This window comes from Stylophora pistillata, chromosome 6, assembly GCF_964205215.1.
Source record: "Stylophora pistillata chromosome 6, jaStyPist1.2, whole genome shotgun sequence".
Classification (NCBI taxonomy): Eukaryota; Metazoa; Cnidaria; class Anthozoa; order Scleractinia; family Pocilloporidae; genus Stylophora; species Stylophora pistillata.
Genome location: NC_142524.1, coordinates 30,545,199 through 30,568,639, shown reverse-complemented (window position 1 = coordinate 30,568,639; position 23,441 = coordinate 30,545,199). Strand labels below are relative to the sequence as shown.

Genomic DNA, 23,441 nt, shown 5'->3' with positions numbered 1-23,441 from the left:
ATCGGCGTGGGGTATCACAGGATAATTTGGTTTTTTCAACCGAGTTGTTAATGTGAATTGGCCACCGTAGAGAGATTTTACAAATTACGTTTCGAGTGTTAGTCCTTCGTCGGGCCAAATCACTCGAAGGACTAACACTGAAAAGGCGAGGTTTAGAATCCCTCTACGGTGGACAGTTCGCTTTGTCAACTCAGTTGAATAAACAAAATATCTTTGATAGATTGAATTGAAGTGAAGCGGTTTTAGGGTGACTTTACCAAAATTCCCACCCACCGGAACTGGGATTGTTATCATTATAACATTGGATTTATCGAAGTAACTACAATCGCTCTTGAAAGCATTATCCTGTTTAGTCATTTGATATTTGGAGATACACAAAATAAAAGAAACTTTCCTAAGTGCTCTCGCTTGTCAGGGGCAAAAAAAAAAAAAAAAAAAAAAAAAAAAAAAAAACACACACGCATGAAGAGTTCGAAAGTTTGCGATCGAAGAGCAGAGATCTTCCATACGCTGAGAAGATAACCTCGACCCACTCGTCGTCACGTTTTCTCGTTTATTTTACAATTTCGTTCTCTGGCCGATGCCTTATGTACATAGATATACGAAGAGGACCAAATAACTAAGAAAGAACAAGACAGATGAGACAATAACCACGAGGGAACTAGGACGATTAAAAAAGATTGACACCGATTTAAAATGACGAATTTTCAAAATTTAGGTTCTATTTTCTGAGATTGAGAAACTGTAACTAGCTTTGGGAATTCCTCTCTTTCAGTGTTTTCCCTCTGCAGGACCACATGGTTAATCACAATCTACCATAAATACACTTGTGGTAACCATCATGATAGTGTCCTTTTTACACAGCAGGCTCTTTTCCAACTTCGTTCCTCGGATGTCTTGATCCAGGAAGCAGGAAGAACAGATGGTCTGGGAGCAAGGTTGAGTTTTAAAATTAACAAAATGGTGTCTACCACCATTCTATACACGTCGTGATCTTCAGAGTGCAGTGTCCATCCTTAATCATCTAATTGATTTCCCCTTCGCTTGCGCTTTCTTCACCAGCACTTTTCTCCCGTTTCTTCCGCGGTGACCTGGAGCGGGAGCGCGATCTTCGTGATTTCCGTTTATCTTTGAGCGCCTCCCTCGTGTGCAATCGTGTCCGCTTCGGAGATTTGTCGCCCTTCGTCGAGTCGTCTTCTTCTCCTTCCTCCTCCTCTTCTTCTGGGTCGATCTGTTCCTTGTCTGGTTTTTCTGGTTTCGGTTTCTTCTCGTCTTTCTTTCCGTCCTTTTCTAAGATTTGCAACAGAGATCTCGGTATGTGAGCTCGCTGGAAGGAAAAAAACAAAAAGACAAAAATAAAACGGCGCTGTCAAAACAGTTGCTATCTTACACTGCTCACTGCTTACTTAAACTTTTCTGAGTGGGGTGGTTGTCCTAAATTTCAGTGCTCTTTCTGTAGTTAATGTTTAATAATATTTTAATTGAAGTTTCTAAGTTGCTCTGAAGAGCGCTCTCGTTGAGGAGAACAGAAATCGCACTTATAGGGAAAGATTTCAACTCTGGCAGGATTTATACGGTGCACGAAAATATCGCCCTAGCTCTCGTCAGTTTTCTTGTTTTTTTTTTTCCTGTTTAGGCCCCAACGAGGTGTAACCTCAAAATTAGGCGATGAAGGAGAAAGAAAATCCGACCATTTAAAGGCATTTTAAAACGAAAAGTAACGCAAATTTTAGCGCACATCTATCTAAAATTATGAAGATGCCCTTGAAAACGCTTTACCTTTCTTTCAATCTCTTACCTATAATATGCTTTTACATCAAAATGTGAACACAAATGCGAAGCAAATGTACAAACTTCCATAATATTCAGGTTGTTCTCTATATTTAAACTTCCTCTCGTAATTAAGGGGTACAGTTTGACTTTAGGTGGATGTTTCAATGTGCGAGCCTTGGAACTCTTTTGGTGCTTGAGAGCTGAGCTGTTGAAAATTGACTGTCTTGATCTGAAGCATTGATTATCAATGATCAACCGCGCTTACCTGGTGAGGAGTGAACGACTGAACATGCAAAACCAGGTTTTCTTTGAGCTCCGGGCAAATCTGAAAGATCATACGATTACAACATTACGACATTATAATAAAATATGTACGCCGAGGAAACTGAAAAAAAAAAATACTTAGTAAAATTACCTACTGTAGGATTCGCATCAACGTGTTCATTAAACACGTGATTCATCGCAAGACTTTTATCTATATCTTACGCACGTTTGTTTAAGAGTAAAAAAATCCGCGATGACACGAGACAAGATTCTCTGATGTGGGTTGTAAGGAGAAGGGGGGGGGGGAAGACATGCTAGGCGGGGTGACTGGGGTCCCGAGGGAGGATAAGGAAAATGCGCTACCTAGATGACGTGTTGTCGTATTTACATTAACAATTCACCTAAGGAATGGCAAACACTAGAGGGACATTAACTTTACGACTGAGAACTTTCAAAATGTCTCACCTCAAACACACTCTCTAACTGTCGGGAAGGGAGTTGAAGAAGGACCGAGAAGGACTGGGGCTTGGTCATCTGATAAGAAAAAGAAGTATCAAATATTAGCGTGGCGATTATTTTTCGACACTAAATCTACAAAGGCAATAACTAAAAATTAAATTATTTGAACTGCAGAAAAAACATTGTAATTGAAGGAAAATCAGCACCGGTCAAACCAAGGCCTTTTCTTAAAATTTTTTATTGATCACTCCAGTTGTGTACAAAACTGTGCTTATTAGCGTCTACTAAAATACTAATACATGTTTCTGAAAAGACGATGTATAAATAAGATCAAAGTCAGTATTGGACCAAACTACGTACCCACCCCTCCCCCCTCCCTAACCCAACAACAGTCCACTAATAACATGTTAGGGCTAATGTTGGGTTAAGGAAGGGTGAGGGGGTAGGTACGCAGTTGTTCAGCCAAGATATGATCATTAGACCTAATAAATTATAATTTTGAGAATTTGGAAATTACCTGACAACACTTCACAAATCCCTGCCACACTTTTGGCTGTTTCCACACCTTGGACAAAAAAGAATAAAAAGAGGCTGAATACACACCTTAAAATCGGACACTTCAGTCTTGAAGTCGGACACAAGTGTCCAAATTTAACACTGAGATACAATGAATATATGAAGATCATATATTTTGAACTGCGGTATTAGATACGTATGATGCACGATCCTCGCAGTAGATAGCGCTAACACTAGTGTCTAGTTAACACTAGTGTCCAAAACCGGACACTAGTGTCTATGATCAAACACAAGTGTCAAAAATCGGACAGTGGTATCTCCAATCAAACACTGGCGTCTAAAATCCGACAGTAGCGACAGGACCGATTTTGATGCTAGTGTCCAGTTTTAGACACTACTGTTCGATCTTCGACACTTGTGACTGATTTTAGACAATAGTGTCTGATTATAGACAATAGTGTCTAACGTCGGACTCTAGTGTCTTAGTCAGTCACAATTGTTTAATATCGGACGCAAAAAACTCAGTATCTAGAATCGAACACTAGTGTCTATATTTAGTCCACTCTTCGGCGATTACGAAAACATTGTGGGCTGATTTTACTCACCTGTTTTGTGATAAGTTTGGCGAGAATGTTCATGACAAAACCGACTAACCGAGGACAAATGCTGAGAGACTGGATCACCTACAGGGTGAAGATACAAAGGAAGTCGCTTGACAATGCCACAATAAGATAATAGTTTCTTATTACAGGTGCACTTGTTACAACACAATAGAACGGTCTGTGATACAGAGGTGATGGAGACATAATTTGCAGCTGAATATTTACGATTATGTTCTAGTGGCATAAAATGTCAGTCCAAAATGAGCCTGTCTCATACTTGGGAGAGAAAGAAGAAAATGTAAGGGGAAAAGAGAAGAATTTACATTGTCAAAAAGAAATTTACCGTTCTCATAAATAGAGTAGGAAGGGGATTCATTTCCATAAGCTGATGTAAAACCACTGCTAGCACCTCTTGAGTGTAAATGGTCTTCTCCGCAAAACACAAGCTGCTGGCTGAGAGAGGAATGAAACACATGCTTGTTAAAAACGTGTTATGGCCCTTCTGAATCTCTATTCACTTTTTCATGAAATGCAAGTATTTTATGCATAATAACGGCATTTGCTCTCTATCACAGGTTAAAAAAGAAAGCACAAACCCAGACCGATAATGGAAACTCGACTTTATCCTTGCTCACAAAGGAAAGATCGTTAACATCTCATCCAAATTTCTCTTTACCAAACAACATCTTTGAATACTGGATTACCTTTCATAACAGACTTCATGTCACTCTTAGCCTCGATCTGGTGAAGAGCGACCAGGAGTTCGGACGGACTGAGAGGACTGGTGGCAGATACTTTAGAATCACCTGATAAGGAAAATAATACATTAATATTTCTCTTATGAAACAAACAAAAGTACCTCCATTTTTCTTTTTTTTTTTTCCCCGACACTCTTCACATAGCCATGCATCAAAAACATACTACATAAAAATACACAGAGATACAACTATGGCACACTTGTGCGATGCGGCTGTAGTGATACAATGATGGAGTGGTAAATGATGCGTTACAACTTCACATACTCCGCGCTTACGATCTCAAGCAAGCTTGTGTTTACATCAATACCAGCGATGCACTGTACTCACTATGGAAGCATCCTAGCAGCCTGTTAAACACTTCTTTGACAACACTGGGCGACTGTTTGATCAGTTTGGGCAGCACAGCGATGATCTCTTGCTTCTTCAATCCGGTAAGTACTGGAATCAGGAATCGCACATCAGACACGCGCTTATGGTACAGCTCCTTGACTCGCTTCACCAGTTCATCCGTGGGCACCGCTGGAAACCAAAGAGAAAACCAAAATGAGCATTGATTAACAGAGTTTCGCCTCCAACCTGCGCGCATCATTACTTTAATTCTCAGGAACGTTTAGAGACTAAATGTCAAAGATTAAGGATAGGCAAGAAGAGATTATTGTCTTTAAAGTTAAGAAATTCACCTTCAGCGTTGTAAAAAGTTTGTTTTATTTGTGTTGGAGCCCTCTTCTTTCTCTCGCCTTTGAACCACCCCCCCCCCCCCTTAATAGAGAGTATTACCCCTTCGATTTATCGTTTCTTTTAAGAGACAAGATAGCGAGCAATCCTGCACTGCCGTAAATTTGTTTTCAATGTTTTCAAGCCAATCTCCTATCAGTAGCTATGAAATACTTCGTATTTCTCACGTTACGAGTTAAACTGAAGTTTGATTTCTCAATAAACAAATCATCGCACTACCTTTGTCAGTAATTATGTTCAAGATCCTGGCTATAAGTGTTTCAGCGCCCGTTGGACAGTTCTCCACCAACTGCAAGAGCTCAGGAGAAGCCATACCGATTGCACGAACCTGAAAGATTTCAGGGGAAAATATAAATAAAACACATCTGAATGCAAAGCGTGCATAAGGTGGTTATAACGGGGCCGAGATTTAACGAAACAACTCCGTATCGACCCAGGAACAGTACTGAAGGAACTTACAAGACTGAAGTCCCTTGTAAAAGCTACGCCTCTTTCGCGCAATAAAAGGTACGCTTTGGCAACAAAGAGTCGTTTTGCCAAAATACGTTTGACGGATTAAAGATACTTACGGGATGTTCAAGGTGTCTAAGAATGATCCTTTTTATGATTTGCGAGGAAGCTGTGTATACTTTGGCCAGCCTAGAAAGGACAGGAAAAGTACAGACAAGTAAGTTTAGGTTTTGGGAATGGGGAGAGTACCTGCCTGGCAATGACTAAACTATCACCTAAGGTTCAGTAGTATAAAGAAAGGAGATTCCCTGTAAAGCTTTGAAAAAGAGATCGCGAAATAAGAGGATTTATTACACGACTCGGGCAGTCAGAGGGCCAATAACTAAAATCAACCAATCAAAATGTTCTATTGCCGGTCGATATTCTCTCAGTATTGGACCGGGCACTGTCCCGAATGGTCCCGAATGATACCGCACTTGTATCCCTTTGAACTTTAGTCGTATAATAAATCTCTTATTAATTTAGCTTGCTCGGGACCGTACTGGAAGAATATCGGCCCTGGGTCTTTATTGCACGGACCTCGCTGCCGTACTGTCAAGACCTCGGGCCGATATTCTCCCAGTACGGCCCTTGCGCTTGGTTAATAAGATATATTTACACTGCTTCTCTTTTTAAATATTATTCATACCATGATAAAAGAACGACAGAGATAACCTTTTGGTTATGAAGAAATAACTTTTTTTTTTTTTTTCTTGAGTGTCCTCTGCAAATATTTCGACCCCCAAATAACTGTTTTCCGGACTCTTTACTACACCTCAAATCATTAAAAGCCTACCCAAGCTATGCAACTTCAAGAATCCCAGAGGGCCCTTGTTGTGTTACAACTCTCCTCCAACGTATCTACGTATATTACTGTTATATGTTAGTGACTGACTTACTCATGAAACAGCTTGTGGTTTTGCGGAAGCAATGCCAGGTATAAATAAAGACAGAGTTTGATCGTGTCATCTGTCCACTCGCCCGGAGCTACTTCTGCAAGACAGACAAAGACAAAAGCAGCTCAAGTAAATATATTTATCCTTTGTGACTTCCAATGAAATTGTTTTTTTTCCCCAATAACCTATTAAGGAGATTTAGTCCCCCCAAACAAACCGTTTTGAAACGAAATTTTAAAATCCTCTTTGGAAGCACGAACAGTCTGTTTAAAGAGCAAAGGAGGAACCGCCCAATGCATAGTATTCTAGCTATCTGATTCAGCCTACGAAGTTGGTGGTATTGCGTGAGCTTAGTGATGAGTATTGCGTGAGCTTAGAGATGAAGGTTCTCCCTCGCAGCCGTTTTTAGTCTCGTCACGCAACGCTCCTCCCCACAAACGGCTGCTCACATTCGAACAACATTCCTTTCCCTTTGTTGTCTTTGCACCAATGAGATCACTGACATCGTTTCTTATGTGACCAATCAGAGCACAAGAGATTGTAATCAATATCGCTTTTCCCGCGTTTTCAAATTCTGCATTTGATCGTAGTTTCTTGATGGAGGAAACGCCGAAGAAGGTTTTACAAAGTGATCGTTGCCTTATTTGTTCCACTTCAGTTGAGAAAAAAGAAAAAAATTTATGTTTTTGGAAAAAGTTCTTTTGATTTTCCGGCTAAGTGTCTGGATGTGAATGTGAGCTGCTGTTCAGCGACCAGCGAGTTGTCAGTTTGTAAAGCTTGCTACCGATGATTGATCAAGTTCAAAAAGGCCTCTGATCATCTTGAAGAGCTCAAAGATGAATTGAAGGGAATCTTCAAGGATCGCAAACTTCCCAGAACGGAGCGCTTATGTGGCTTATTGAACGTTGAGAGCGACGGTGGAGAAATCCAAGCTTCGTGCCGTGGGAAATCCTCGAGATGTTTACAATTCGATCCGATCAATACCACTTGTACTTCTAATACTACAGCCATTTCTAGTATTTCTACGGCGATCAGTCAACAGGTACGTTATACTCCGGCAAGATTTCCTATTGGTTCTATTGGTGTGTCTCATATTCGAAGTCATCCATACGGACTTGTGCTAGAAGCTTTCCCTGGTCAACTGACAGTACGATAGACTGCTTTGAGTAGATAAGTCGAGGCCTGTGATTGGTTAGCATGTTTTGGCGCGGACACTTTCCAGAATATGGTAAGTAAATGCTGATTGGTCGAAATCCTAAATGGAATGCAGTTCGAATATGAGCAGCCTTTTCTGGGGGAGTTATTCGCCTGGCGTGACGACTCCAGAAATGGCTGCAAAGCAGTCTAAGTGATGAACGGCGAAGCCTCTCTCGTGCCAAGCCTCTCGCAGCCTCACTATTCATCGCTTTAGCGCACACAGAACCGCAAGCCAGACAGGCTGTCGGAGCAGCCATCTAAAAACCATAAAAGACAACCCGTGATATACTTACTGCTATTTTCCTGCGCCTATACAAGTTGCATGTTGTTTCCGGATTAATTATTGTTTGATTTTCACCTTCGCCTCGCGTTCGTCATCCCCCTCCCCCCCCTCCCTGAACTCCAATCTTTGTGCAAATGTGGTCTTGACGTAATTGGCGAAATATGTCACCAAAAGAGAAAGGAAAAAAACTATAAAAAAAAAACAAAAAAAAAAACCAACAACAACAACAACAAAAAAAACAAACGAAGGTGCTTATTGACGACTGTACCTATATCAGGATCCAGTCCTTCTGGAGCGGGTGGATGGTCGGCCAACAATTGTTGCAAGGAACTAAGTGCGTATTTCTGAAATACATACCAAGTGAGCAAAATAAACATTGTGAAAATAACAGTTAAGGAAAATGATTTAGGTTCCTCTCTTGAATGGTACGATAATCATTCTGAAAGAGCGACACCTACCTCAATAGATTCGGCGAGTTCAGGGCGTGTGTGAAGTTTCTTAGCCGAGTGGATGGCCTGGACCCTAACTTGCTCCTTCTCGTTTGTGGTCAGCTCCAGTAGAGTCTGTAACAACTGTTCTTGGGTGGCCGGACGTTTTAAGATCAGTTCCCTTAGAGTGGAGAATCCAACTTGAAGTCTCTCCTGCAAAGAAAGAGCGGCATAAATGTTCACACCGACTTTGTGATTAATTCTGACACTGGCTCATAAAGGGGAGAGGTTAAGTTTCGGAGTAATCGCCTTCAATTTCTAGTTTTAAGTACAAATTCCAAATAACATTACATTGCAGACGTTAATCCAATGAATTTCAGGACAGCTTAAACGGAATACAAGTTTCCATAATATAAGCCACCTAAAAGCTAAGTTGTTCTTTGGTACGTCACGTAACACCTCCCACAAACGTGACGGCCACTCACCTCCTGACAACATTCCCTTTCCTTCTTCTGGGGAATGCGTTGAGTGACATCCCTTAGACTTGCCTTTAATATCCATTCCACCCAGGGAAAGAGAGAGTGGATACTCATGGTCGCATCTCATTTTTGTGTGAATTTTTCGCACGAGTCCTTCGCGCACACCCAAATTAAGACATGGTTTCACTTTGATGCAATTTTTAAGATCATCGATCATTCGACTAATTGGCGCCAAGTCCGTAACTTATTTTACAGTCTTTACTCACCAAGTCTTCACAATACATTCTCACAGCCATTACAGCTCCATCCGTCAAGGCCGGGATGTCGAGAAGAATACGAGTAAACAATCTGTCAAAGAAAAACAAAAAAATGTAAAAAAAAAAACCAAAAAACAAAACAAACAAATTGGAGGACATGATTGCATGGCCTCTTCGCGGCACTCAGTTGATCGGCAGAAGCAAAAAGTAGGGCGAGCATGGGGATAAAATGGTGCAGGACTCCACTTAAAATAAAACCTTGCCGATTTCGATCGCTAGCTTTTCGTCTGTTCCAGGAACAGAGTTAGTAGTGAGGCAGAAAAGTGGGGCGAACGAAGAAAAAAAAAGTTGGAGGACTCCACATAAAAAAAAAAAAAATCGCCAGGTCTTTAGCGCTTTTACTCTATCCTCCCCTTCAACCTCCTCCAGCTTGACACAGGCTCAACAGTTCCCATCATTATTTGGTTCGATTGGGAATGAAGAAGAAACACTTACTTGTCCTTAGGATCCAGTTTCGAGTAGAGTCCGTCCATGAGGTTTAGAAGACAATCACTGTACGACTGGCGCAGTTCAGAATCTTCATGCATTCCTTCGCCTTCTGATGACGCGTATTCTTGATACAGCCAAGACATCAACAGATCATAACGTGATCGGATCTCTTCTTGAATAAACTCTTGAAGAACTGCAGTGATAGAAAATAAAACTATTCTAAATCAACCACCCAGAGAACAAGTACGCTGAAAATTTAAGAAATGACCAAATTATCAAAAACTTTAACAGGTCACCAAGACAAGCCAAATATAATAGTTTTGTTTTAGTTTTAATCTATGATCAAATTTTCCTTTGAGTTAAAAGGGAAAATCGGTATTGTATTTCACGATGCTTTGCGATTGGTTTAGACAACACGTGGGCTCGATGACCACCTCTCCCTCGAATGCGTTTCTAATTTCCTACACAACGGTTGGTAGTCGAGTCTAAGAACTTGTGTCACCCCCCACTGGCTGAACAGAATGGGCACCAACAACTACACAACGAATCAAAACTAGTATTTTCTCTGTACAAATGAAATTTCTTCTTATATTCTTTGAAAGAAAATAAGAAAGAAAAGTAAAAGGCACAGGGAGACTTACCCATTTTAAGATCCCCTCCCAGCTGTGTAACAAGCCCGACAATGAGATTGATACGCTCCTGGACAAAAAAAAATGTCATCAAAAATGCAACTATCATCTCATAGACTTCCAACGTGGACACAACAATGTCGCAGGAAAATTGTTTAATAGCATTAAATGAGATTTTTTCAGGCTATGATAGAAGAAGAGAAACGAAATTTACAAACTAATCTCGTCCAAAAAAAAAACATACCTGGGTCACTCCGCTCCTTGCCGCACTACCTACAAAGAAACGAGTAAAAGAAGACGTAAGGATTTTTCTGTCTTGAGTTCAAGCAAAAACTGTAATCAAGTATTTGACACGAGCGTGGAAGATAAGGGCGTCCAAGAGAATCATGACCGCTATCACTTTAAATTTCGCGCTCCGATGCTGTACCAACGAGATATAGGTAACTCATGAGCCAGCTAGACCATGTTTCATATGTAAAAAAAAAAAAAAGAAAAAAACACCTGTTACAACATACTAATTGTCTTCCAGCTGTTGGGGAGAAAATTCCTTTTTCAGTTTTTCCCAATTGTTTTTAATAAAAAAATATTCAATTATTATTATAGTCAATCTTGCCAACGAAGAAACAAACAAATAACAAAAAACACGCACTAAAGAGAACTGTAGGTTGATTGATGAAGGAAAGCTTTACATATTGTTTCTAGCCAAGCTAAACAGAAAGACGACTGCCACTTATTCTGACCTTCGGAGGCAAGTATTCTACTGACAGCGTTTGTCATCATTTTTTGTCTTTCCTCTGGATTCAGTTCCCTTGTCACATCAGATAACTTGAAAGGTTTGATCTTTCTCATGCGCTGCAGATTAAAACACAAACAAGTACACAAATAAAATATTAAAAAAAAAAACCTTTTCTTTTGCTCTCGTCATTCCAAAACTTTCAGCGATATTTCATTGAGAAGAACATCCCTAAATGAACAACTAGGGAGTTTTAAAAAAGGTGTTTCACTTTAACAGTTTGAGATAATATAATTTAATATTTAATATTATTTAATATTTATATTGCGCAAATTAACATGTGGATATGATCACATACGCATCACAACACTTTTCGGGGGACTTTGGCCGGACTGCATCAGCAGTTTACAAACAATCGAAGGAAACTTATTTGAAGATGCGGAGTCCCGGAGGCCACTGGCTGATCGCGTTTCCATCTGTTATGAGGTTTGAAGGGAAAAACAGACGCGGATGTTGGATAACCGTTCATATGAAAAGTTTACATAATAGCGAGATTAAATCCTACCAGTTGAGGGATGGCAGGTTCTTTGGGTACAAATGGCGTCTGAAGGAAGAAAAAAGTTTTACATTAAATTTGAAAACCTCAGTAACAAAAAAAAACAAACAAAGAAATAAGAAAAACAAAAACAAAACGGCACTATTATGTACGGTTTTCCTTGGCTACGATCCTTTGCTATGATTTTAAACCAACTTCACTTCGTGCGCAAAGCGACTGAATAAAAATGTAACTTTCCCTACATATAATAGCTTTATATATTGAGGTCGCAAAATTCAAGTCTTACAAAACAAAGATTCAGTCATTTTGTTGTGGAATCGACTAACGTAACTCAACAATAGCTTCGAAGTGTAGACGAACAGAAGAACTCGTACGGAAAACTCGAAAGCCATTCACATGCACTTGCAGGTAACATCAATTGAGATTAAGAGCGACTACCTTTAGGGTAAACACGACAAAATGTGGACTGAATTTCAAGCTCATCTCGAATTGTCACAAAGCAGAGACTTGCCTGTCATGAGATGATGATTTTGCCGTTATATTTCATACTAATCTGATTGGATTTTAAGCAGATTACTGCTTAGTACCATTTCTAAGAACCCCGATCACATTCATATCGAGTGTAGGACAGTATACAGTTGCCTTTTCTGATACCTTTATTATTTCCTTTGGTCTTTTCTCTAGGTTTGCATCGAAATGTCCGCCTGGGATGAAAATCATATGGAGAGAAGAAGAGAGAGAGTTGGGCAATTCTATGACTGATCCTGGCGCAATCGCGGCAGGACACTTTTCGCCAATGAACTTTTACGTATAAACTTCAATTGCGGATTTTGAAAAGGCAGTATTGATGGTCAAGAGATATTCACAGCAAATTACTACCCACTATCTCTGTCCAGTTAATTCAACACTTAGTGTGTGAATTAAAGAACATCCAGACTGTAAATATATCTAAATTCGATAACAATTGGCTGATAGCGTTGTATCCTGTGGGAAGAATGTTTCGTCAAAAGTTTCCAGCGCGGAACACAAACATAAGACAGATTTAGCACCGCGCGTATACGTGAAACGGCAAATGTCAGCTTGCTCTTTCACGTTTCCAGTACAATAGCGTGAACCCTGCTGCTTAGCTTCGTGTGAGCTCACGTCCAAGTGAATTTGAAGGCGCCCTTGTATGACTTACCAGAAAAAGTTTTGGTGCCCTTTTTCCGGCAGTTAACTTCTACTTTGTGAGAAAGAGCCTTACGTACACGTCAAAGGCGAACAGGTTACTTTCACGTAGAAATGGCAAAGCACAACCGGCAAACGTGAAGCTAAATCTCTCTATATTAAAGAAACTTTACGAAAGGCTTTACGTTTAGGCTGTGTTGGGTTAAAAAAAAAAAAAAATGGCAGGAAAGAGTTTTAAAATACACGTCACTGGATTCTATCAATCAAACTTCTGCCATCACTAACCCAGCATCCTCTGCAAAGCTGAATCCTCTTCGGGTTTTGGTACACCAAACATAAACTGGACAAAAGAGATGATAGCAGGTATATAAAAAGTGTTGAGATTAAGACTAGTAAACAACAAGATCCCTGCATCATTAGCCATTAATAGTCCCTCTCTTCTCTCCCCCTACCCTACGTAACACGTCTCTAGCTCGTTGAAGACCATTCGAAGTACTGATCGGTTTATCATAGATTCGACTCCTTGTGGAATCTCACGTACTTATTGTGTCAAGAACAACTCTGTCACCGACTGAAAACGTATATTAGCCTTCCATTCTTTCATTGACCTACCATGGGATCTTCTTCAGCAGCAGGTACGTTAAAGCCGGGTCCACCTATCACAGGGATCGACATGCTCTCCTCCTTCATTCGCGGGTCATTCTGAGCCTGTTGATAAGACACAACGAGGAATGATTACGCCGCAGTCAAGCTAACAGCTATTCACTGAAGTTTTCCTTAGTGATATCTTTCGCAGTATGGGTGGCAAAATAAGGAAAGTTTTTCCCAATCTGGCTTCCATATCTTCAGCCGTTTCTCTAACAACCGCAGCAGCCCGCTGTTTGTTTCTTACCCGCATTGTTACTAGACGACGCGACTGAGAGCGTGCGAGGGGCTAGCCCAATCTCCCCAGCTTTTGGGATTATCCGGGCGAAAAAAAAGGAAGAAAAAAGGCTATGTAAGAAAACTCAGTTCTTCCCGGATGATCATGGTCATTTCAAATCGTTTGGGCAGTTAGCGATCGTTGGGCGTGGCTCCCGTATAGTTACCCCAAATCCAATGATCATAAGAAAACCAGGCTTAAAAAGCCAACATGTCCTCTTGCAAACAAAAGCTGACATACCTGAGTTTTTTTTTTTTACCAAGACAGCCGATCAAGACAAGTTAGAAGTCGATAGTATAATTTGTAACCGGGGCTTAACATACCACAGAGTAACCTATGCATACCTTTCAAGTAAGAGAGTCTGACAAATCTGCATTTTATTCAACGAATTTGTAAACATTTTGGAATATTAATAAATTTGCACTCTCCCTCTTCAGATAACCAAATAACCCACCCTCCCCTCCCCTCCCCTCCCTTTCACCTCCAGCCTCTCCTCTGCAACTTTCAGACCTCGGATAAAGTTACAACCGAAGACATACCATCCTCAAAGCCTCCAATCTCTCGTAGCCTTTTCCAATCTTGGCAGCATTCATCTGGGTGGCTAACAGTCGAGCAAGATGCACAACCTGAGCTTGTCCGCCTGCGGCGGCGATGGGGGTGTATGTGTCGTGGAAGTGAGACGGAATACTGTCAGGGAGAGCCAACATACTGACCAGTACAAGGTCTGTTACAGTGTCTTTGTTGAGTCTGGGGATAATATCCTGTGCTGTCATGTCTACTGCATCTGAGGTAGACATTGTCTCTATCTCCTCAGTCTAACAAAGTTGAGAAAAATGTTTTTTTTTTAAGTCTTGTCACGAGCGTGGAAAATCGCGGCACATTTTTATGACCTACCTTTTAACCTTTTTTTTACGCTTGGGTGTTACGTTAATTACCATTAATTTTTTTTTTTTGTAGAATCGTACTTACATCAAGCTTCTGCTTCTTAGAGGTCGCCGCCTCTGGTTCGGGCCTTGAAGGTTAAATAAGAATACAACAATTAAGATCAATATCGTGTGGCTCTTAGACGTGAAACTTTTCATCAGTTCCCAGGATCTCATTTGCAATACGCCATTTTACAGATGTGTACTTAGTTGCCAAGCCTTTGATTCAGAGTGAGGCTAAAGATGACCTTGTTGTGATAGAGACCTGTATCTAGTTAGCATGATAACAAAGGGTTTATGTCGAATTAATTTGATGGCCTGCTCCCGGTTGGCTTGTTAGCTCAATTGGTAGAGCGCTGCACTAGTATCGCAGAGGTCAGTGGTTCGAATCCCGTACAGGCCTGAAATTTTTTACAGGTCTGATTTTCACTATTGCTCAAATAGTGCTTTACTGCGAAGGATCGTGCTCATATACAAAAGTGATTTACATTTGAAAGGCAGCAAGGTTTGTATCATAACAAGGTCATCTCTAGCCTCATTCCCGTTCAAAGGCTTGGCAACCAAGCACAGAACTGTAAAATAGACTATTCTCCTTACAGTCTGCTATACAATCCTTAGGAGGTTAGTTCCGAGAATTTGGTGTCAGATCAACTAATAATCTCCCCAATTTATATTTTTCTTTATTCTCATCACTTGCCTGCTTGACATTCTGTTGAAAATGTAAGGAGAAATTATGTCTTGGTCACTCATGGGAGTTAAAGGGAATGGTCCCCTTCACTTTCAATTGCCTTAAAATTCCACGTCAATTCTTCCATCAGGTGTCAGTAGTTCAGTTAAGAAACTTTAGGTAACACGAATAATACCACAATTGAATGTAATTCCGCCGGCTGATTGGCCAATTCGCCGTTGTCGATGAGGGCACAGACAACGCTGTTTGCGTCAACGTGTCACGCATTGAAACAATCATTTAACTTCACGTCGATATTGAGGTACAAAAACAAACGAGTAGTGGTTTAGCGTGGTCTATACTCTCATCGACAACGATATTCGTAATTACAGTGGTCATAAAGTCAAAATTTGACCACCGTGATAACGAATATCGCTGTCGATAAGAGTGCAGATCACACTAAACCACTGTCGACTTGTTAATTATACACTTATACATTCGCTCTGACGAAGAGCTAACGCCCGAAACGTCAGCTTTAGAAACTCTTTACGGTGGCAAATTTACATTATCAACTCAGTTGAGATACAAAATAATCGACATGAATGCAGCAGACTGACCAACCTTCTTTTCTCGGCACTGGCTTTCGGCATATTCCTTTGAAGCTACAGAATTCAAAGAAAAAATTAAATAATAATTCATTGAGTAAGAGTGCAAAAGAAATGGTCCATGGAGGTTTTGACCCCATGATTTAGCGAAGTCATCCAGGGTGCGAATTGCTAGGAGACGAACTTGCAATGGGGCAAAACCTCCAGAATCTAAAGAGACAATTGTAACCACGTACTCTAAAAACTCTTACGCTGAAGTTCTCAAGGATGTCACACAACCCTCCATCCAAAAGAAGTGGAGCTACCAGCTACCTAAGAGTCTCCATAATCTACAGCTATTATAATACTTTTTTTGAAACTTAAAATGTACTAGGTTTCCATCACTGATACTAACCTCACCCTGAGAAGCTCCAAGATCTGTTAAAAGTGTGGTAATCTGGGGAAGGAACTCAACTGAAAAACATTAACAACAACAACTGCTTAAAAAATAGTAATGAAATAAATTTCAATTGACCTGCAGATGAAAATAAAGCTAAGAAGCGATCCTTGCCCGTGAACCTCAAATTTAGCAATTTTAGAAAAGAGGCCTGATAAAATTCAGGCTTCCACAGGACAAACTCAGCCATAGTTATGTTGAGAGAGAGGCAAATTTTAAAGGGTTCTTCTTTTCCCTTGAGGAAATTGATAATAACTTGCAATAAAATAAAATTTAATCAAGCAAGGATCATTTCTTTGCTTGATTTTCATGTGGAGGTCAAATCAAATTAATTTATGACAGCGATTTCTCACTTTCCATCATAATAAGGAAACATTCCAATCCAATTGCATTGACAGAGATGGATCGCAGGGAAGAACATGCAAGTTGACTCTGGGGCTACAACTGACGCCTCAAAAAAAGAGAAAAAAAGTCTGAGTTGTTTTATTTTTACTCACTTGAAGATGGATGTTTCATCAAGCTCATCAGATGAAGCTAAGAGGTAAAAACAAATAGATTTCATGTTCAATGATCCTTTTACCAATTAGCTCCTCTAGAGAAAAAGTGTTATTGCTGTATCTGAATTTCACATCATTTCAAAGATCAGTGACAAAGAGTTTGCATGTATTATTATTTTTAAGAATGTCAGACAAATAGAACCTTCCCCCAAAATAAGACTAGCTTATATGTAGTTTGTGTTAACAAAATGAGTAGGAAAAAAGGGGGGGAAGGCTGAAAAGGGAAATTTAAAGTAAAACAATAAGGTATTTTACATGACATGGCAGGGTAGTCTTATCAGTAAATTTTCATTGTTACAGCACTTTTGTCATTTGTCAATTGACCTTCTGCAAAAGCAGATGTAAAGTTGAAGCATGATTCAATAGCTTGACAAACTGGTTAGCAATTATTCACAAAGAAAGCTGATTTTTGTGAACAGTGTGAAGAAGGCTGGTTGCTCTCAAAACAAAAACATTAAACGTTTAATTCAAACAGCCTAAGCTTGAATTTTATTGATGTCTGAAACTGCAACCTTACTCTAGCAGAAGATTTAAGCTCAATTGATTCCTTCATTTTGCTGGAAATAATAAGTACATGACTGTGTATCTGTTACCATTAGATTGCGACAGATGAGTTGCTGAGTTCTAAAATTGTGAAAGATGAAATTTCACAATATGAAAAATACCTTCAAATTTTTCCTAACACTGCTAACTTGAGATTTGCTGAGAGAAGTCGGAAGATTGGCTGTAAAAAAAGATTAAAGAAATCTAATAATAATAATAATAATAATAATAATAATAATAATAATAAACAATCTTTAAGGAGGAAGTGCCCGTCACGTAAATACGTGGTTTTCAGGGAGGTCCTCCGTAAAAATAAAAAGTATTAAAAGCTGTAAAGAAAGATTAAAGAAATCTAATAATAATAATAATAATAATAAACAATCTTTAAGGAGGAAGTGCCCGTCACGTAAATACGTAGTTTTCAGGGAGGTCCTCCGTAAAAATAAAAAGTATTAAAAGCTGTAAAGAAAGATTAAAGAAATCTCATATTCTTGATGCATACATTGTTTGAAGTATCCAAGATTAGACGTGACAAAGAAATTCTTAATTTCTAATTTCATCAAATTAACCTTTTTGTTACAACAACAATAACAATTTAATCTTCGATTTTTTTACATAAAAAAAAAAAAACAGTGGGACAGTTTGCCCAGCAAATAGCTAGAAAGGTAATTGTAGCGGGGCAAGATGCTGTGTTTTCTTCAACCTATCCCTTATTTAGTAAGTTTTTTATTCCCAATATAGACCTCCCAGCTGGTGGATAACATAATCATATAAACACTTAATAACTCAAAAAAGTACGAAGACCACAAAAGACATGAAAAGTGTGTTCTTACCATGAAGAGACTCAAATGCCTGAACAACAATGGACATAAAAGCCGGCCTTTGACGAGCAATGGCTGACAGAGATCCAAGAGAAGCCATGAGGTTAACACTGGTGAAAGACACAGATTGGTGAAGTACAGTTGTATGCTTAACATGCAGAATGACAACAACAAAAACAAATGGTCCTGCCCCAAGCTGACACCTCACTGTAAGTCAAATAAGTCTCAGATGTACAGCTGTAAAGTGAACTTAAATTTAGAATCCCAAGACCAAAATAATTTACTTCTAAACTTAACCCTCTGGCCCCCAAGAGTGACTTGCATCTACATGTAATTTCTCCTAACAATAACACCCTTAAATCACACATAAGGTCATGAGAATAGAAGAAATGATCATCAACTAAAGAAGTTCTTGATTATTAATTGAAATAAATTCTTCCTGTCAGCACTTTAGAACATGTACAGAGAACAGTGTGGAGAATTTATTACACGACTCGGGCAGTCAAGAGGGCCAATAACTAAATTCAACCAATCAAAATGCTCTATTGCCGGTCAACATTCTCTCAGCGTTGGACCGGGCACTGTCCCGAATGATCCCGAATGGTCCCGAATGGTCCCGAATGGTCCCGAATGATATACTGCACTTGTGTCCCTTTGAACTTCAGTTGTATAATAAATCTCATTAACCAAGCTTGCTCAGTTGGGACCATACCGGAAGAATATCGGCCCTCGGTCTTTTTTGTATGGACCTCAAGCTGCGCTCGGTCCGTACTGTCAAGACCTCTGGCCGATATTCTCCCAGTATGGCCCTCACGCTTGGTTAATAATATATATATATACATACTGATGTTAGAGTGCCAAGGGTTAAATAAAACCATCCAAAGCATACCTGGAGATAGTGTGAGAGGCAATGAGGGTGAGTAAAGACTCCAGCGTGGACCCCCCTTCCTCTCTAAGTTCTGTCATCTTAATCAGAGGATGATTTCTGGGAACTATTTCCAATGAGATGTCAGCCTCTCCTTTCTTCAGTGACTCAGAATCCTGCATATTAAATAACATTCACGGTTGGATTTAATACACGTTAGTTGCCTTCTCAAAGAGTGACAAAATAGAAAAAAACATACTTGGGTTTTAAGTGACTGAACAAGAACAAGCATCTCCATAAACTTTATAGCATGAGTTCTTATTCTGGAAAGAAAACAAAATCACATGTCGAGAAAAATAATAATTTATTTTTTACCATGATTGGCAGTAATGTTGAAATCTGATTGGCCAATTAGCCATTGTCAATAAGAGTACAGACAATGATGCTTATGCCAAAATTTGTTGCTGATTCACTAGGCTGTACTTTGTGAGTCTACAATGTTTAGACCACTGTTATGATGAGTATTATTGTCAATATGAGTACAGACTACACTTAATCACTCTCGATTTGTTATTTATACGTGTACTGCAGTCTGTGAGTTTTGGCACACAATTCCCCACCCACAGGAAAGTATAAGTCCATGAGCAACTCAAGTCCACAAGAAGTCTGTTTGGGGTTTACAACTGATAATGAGGCCAGACTCCGGTAAACATCTCCCTAACTCATCTCAAATTTTCCCTTAGGTGAAGAGACATGCATGTTGCAGTGCTAATTATATTGTAGCTAATTTTGTAGAAATTGAAGGTACATTGGTTAGGGATATTTAAGAGATTTTTAGCCTGTATTGTGCAACTATCGAGTCATGGATGCAGGTGGGAGGTTGCTAAGCATGAAAGACACATAAAAGTTGCACAAGGCAACAGACAAGTGGGACTCTAGCTTCTTGAGCCAATCAGAGTGTGCACTTCTGTAAAGCTATGTTATAAATTACCCATCGTTGTCAGATTCCAGCATATCAATAATCTGTTCTTTTATTTGGATGAGAAGCTGTAGGCAAAAATAGAATAAAATTAATGAAAAAATTAATAAATGGAGATGCCAAGATGTTAATTATCTACTTTGCTTTCCATGCCTTATGAGAAAATAATGCATGTAAAGTAAAGGAGTTAATAGATAACAAATAACTTGTTAGACATTTTGGTACATGCATTGTTGCTGAGTGTTTTTACCCTTTGTTTGTATTTTGACTCATCCTATAGGCTTTTTTTGTAATAATTATTACAGCAAAGGCCACTTGAACAAAAATCTTTCTATCAAATCTTGTAACATACACCTTTCCTTGATATCAGGATGTCTGCGAGGCAAAAGTTGACTGTAAAATATGTCAAATAAAATTCAATCTGCTTACCTCCCACATGCGTTCTAGCTCTTCAGATATTGCTTTTTGCTTACAGATGTACTAATCAAAGAAATAAACAAAGTAACAGTTCATACAATCTTAGTTAATGTGTTGGCAAGGGTTAAGAAAAATTCACTCCAACTTTAGATGTACGTATATTTGAGTAAAATATATGAAAAATCTTTTGAACCAGCCATTTACTGACCTGTAAAGCGTACTTGTACAGCTGGGTAAAACACAACATGACTCGCTTCTGGACAGCAACATTATCATCATTCAACATAAAACCCAGATTGTTCAGCACCTTGCTCAGCAGTTCAATGTCTTTCTTGCTGCAAATTTGAGATCAAAGTTAATGGTTTGATAGGTATGAGTAGTAAGCTACCACCACTGTTTTCTGGTACATGAAGATAAATGTTTCAAACAAAATGACTGTGTAGCACAGAGGAAAATAAGTTACTATAGTTTATAATAATAAACCAGAAAAAAAAAAAAAAAAAAAAAAAAAAAAAAAAAAACACCCAGCTTTGGGTGGTCTGCTAATGAAGGGGGCACCACTATCTACTTGACACAGTTTCAAGAGGTCTTGATTCAAGCCTTATTAAATCAACTTGACAGCTGAGTGATACTCTTAACCCTGAGACCTTACGAAACAGGCTTGGTATCATTACACCTTTATCCCTTTAAAGTGACTACAATCTAATATTTCCTTACAACAACCCTCCACCCCCCCCCTCCCCCCAAAAAATCACCTATAAAGGTCTGGCTCCAGTTGTTCAAAGGGCAGATAACGCTATCCAATGGATAAATCACTATCCAGCGGATAAGTGTCACCAAAACGCACTGCGCTATCCACCGGATAGAGATTTATCAGTGTATAGCGTTATCCATCCTTCGAATAACCGGGGCCAGGATATTAAAGGGAATAATCATCAACTAAAGAAGCTCTTGATTGTTGAACAAAGTCTCCTAATCTGTATATTAGGAAATGTATAGAGAACAGTATGGAGAATATGCATACTGATGTTAACGTGAAGGGATAAGAATGAAAGTTTAAGCCTCTCAGTTTCTATATTTGTGTGGGAGTATATCTATGGACACTAGTGGACTCTCAGTGAAAACTAGTGAACTACTGAGGGCAATGGATAATGGAATGGCAACTTGTCAAGGGCAAATGGACAAAACACCAGTCCAGTAACCTGCTTTAAGTTTTCTTCAAAGAGCCTGCTCCTCTTTCAATGTTGATATTTCTGCAAGCATAACACTTCTAATAGCAAACATCGAAAGGGTGAAGGGGTATCTGAAGCAAGAGTGTTTCAAGAATTGTTACAAGGATTTTAGACATCTCAAGTTATGGCAAAGTCTTACAAGAACACTCTTGTAAGACTTTTTTTCAACCAGAGGTATCTCACTTCCACCGATGCTCAAATAATCAATTTCAAACATACCATGCTTCCTCAATGAATCCCACCACAAATTTACGTACATCTGCTGATCGATCTTGCTGGAAAACTAGGATTTCCTTCAGGGTAAAACATCGAAATAAGTTCTGTTTACTAAAGATCATTAACTACTGTTTGACTATTTGAACAAAAGTTATGATTGAAAACTACAGTCCTACTGGATGTTCTGTGGTTATTGTTCATTACAAGCAAATGAGGATACAACCAGTATGTTAAAAGAACAACAAAGTACCAAATCTAACTTGCAGAATGCCTTAGTCCAAATTAAGTATGTGAAATTTGTGCTTGTAATCAAAACAATATTAAATATCAGGTATTGAAAATAATGTTACATAGTGTATAATCAATGAGGAGTATTTTAATTAAAATAACAAACAAACAATTCAAAATATGCTGTACTTACATCCAAAAAATTATCAAGAAGGGTTGGGTCTTTGTTCACAATGAACTCCTGGACCTATGATAGAAATAAGTAAAGAGTTAAAAATGTCTTTCAGTATCATTTTAAACAAAACTGCAATGACAGCTGTAGGCCTACACTTTCAGCAATGATTCGTGTGCTGTTAGCATTCTGGTTGTGGGGTAGTATTTTGGTGTAAGAATATCTGTAATGTCCTCAAGCACATTCCATACTGCACTCATGTTCACTGTAATACACTGTATAACAAGGCAAAAATACCAACAGAACGAGGAGCAACAAAATGATGACCACTGTGAGCAATCCCAACTTTTACTTTTCTCAATTTTTTTGCGATGAATTTTTCAGCAACAAACTTTGAAGCCCATCAGATCCATCAGATAAATTGTTTCGTTTCTGTTGTTTTCATCATCCACGCACGCTTTAAGTGATCAGTACCAAGCTCGAATAAGGCCGTAGGAAGTTGTTCAAAAACTAGAAGCCAAAATATCAGAAAATGAAATAACAGTGGAACAATAAATCCCTTGTTCGATGGATTATCATATAATACAAGCAGAAATTTTGCTAATTGATCGTAAAAAGATACCAAGCAAATCAGAACATATCCGCCTGTATTAAGTGTTAACCTTCGAATGAGGGACAGCTGTACACCACTGAGCACTGCTCTGTGGCTGGATACACCAAGCTTATTTACCTGTTTCAGACAATTTAGTTTGTTTTCCTTTTCCAGCTGAGCTTGATTAAGCAAATCAATGACCTGAAAATGCCAATGTTGTTTGAGTACGTTCAATCTAACACTAGCTTATGATAATCATTACTATGCACAGATTCACTTATCTTTCTCTCAACAAAACACTACCAAAGGAAACATCCTTGATTGAAGCTACAGGCTATGGAAATGTCCACGAATTTAGCATATCTGCGAATGGACGAAATCTGATCATCGTACTCTTAAAAAATCATCTGTAACCTTTTCTGATGTAGAATCTTCAGCAGTATATTCTCCTGAAGCTGCACGGGCGTCTGCATCGTCACTTTGGAAGGCTTGTGAAGCTTCTGAAAGCCGAACACGAGTGCGACCAACGGCCGCCATCTTGATTTCTGTACCCTTA

The 23,441-nt window shown here is 39.1% G+C and overlaps 1 protein-coding gene across 1 annotated transcript; it reads right to left on the bottom strand.

Annotated features, from left to right (window-relative positions):
• Positions 1–539: 539 nt before the first annotated feature.
• Positions 540–23,441, bottom strand: LOC111339260 (symplekin). The gene is made up of 38 exons (XM_022945879.2): positions 23,300–23,441; positions 23,024–23,086; positions 22,315–22,368; positions 21,897–21,970; positions 20,654–20,780; positions 20,458–20,508; positions 20,041–20,096; positions 19,309–19,372; positions 19,074–19,225; positions 18,197–18,294; positions 17,486–17,544; positions 16,761–16,797; positions 16,222–16,280; positions 15,844–15,884; positions 14,602–14,644; positions 14,172–14,447; positions 13,323–13,418; positions 12,996–13,050; positions 12,198–12,247; positions 11,553–11,591; positions 10,995–11,106; positions 10,499–10,527; positions 10,267–10,324; positions 9,632–9,818; positions 9,146–9,227; positions 8,431–8,613; positions 8,241–8,316; positions 6,496–6,589; positions 5,677–5,746; positions 5,327–5,435; positions 4,700–4,891; positions 4,319–4,420; positions 3,958–4,067; positions 3,618–3,695; positions 3,014–3,061; positions 2,503–2,571; positions 2,039–2,098; positions 540–1,327 (listed from the first exon to the last, which is right to left on the bottom strand). The coding sequence occupies exons 1-38, from the start codon at positions 23,420–23,422 to the stop codon at positions 1,025–1,027; spliced, it is 3,579 nt and encodes a 1,192-aa protein (XP_022801614.1). The 5' UTR covers positions 23,423–23,441; the 3' UTR covers positions 540–1,024.

What these genes read in the sequence shown, in the direction of transcription:
- LOC111339260 (XM_022945879.2), bottom strand. Translation starts at nt 23,422, where the DNA reads ATGGCGGCCGTTGGTCGCACTCGTGTTCGGCTTTCAGAAGCTTCACAA. An exon ending in AGCTAGAACGCATGTGGGAG is followed by an intron (nt 20,097 to 20,457) that starts GTAAGCAGATTG and finishes TTTTGCCTACAG; the next exon opens with CTTCTCATCCAAATAAAAGA. An exon ending in CTAAGAAGCAGAAGCTTGAT is followed by an intron (nt 14,448 to 14,601) that starts GTAAGTACGATT and finishes CAACTTTGTTAG; the next exon opens with ACTGAGGAGATAGAGACAAT.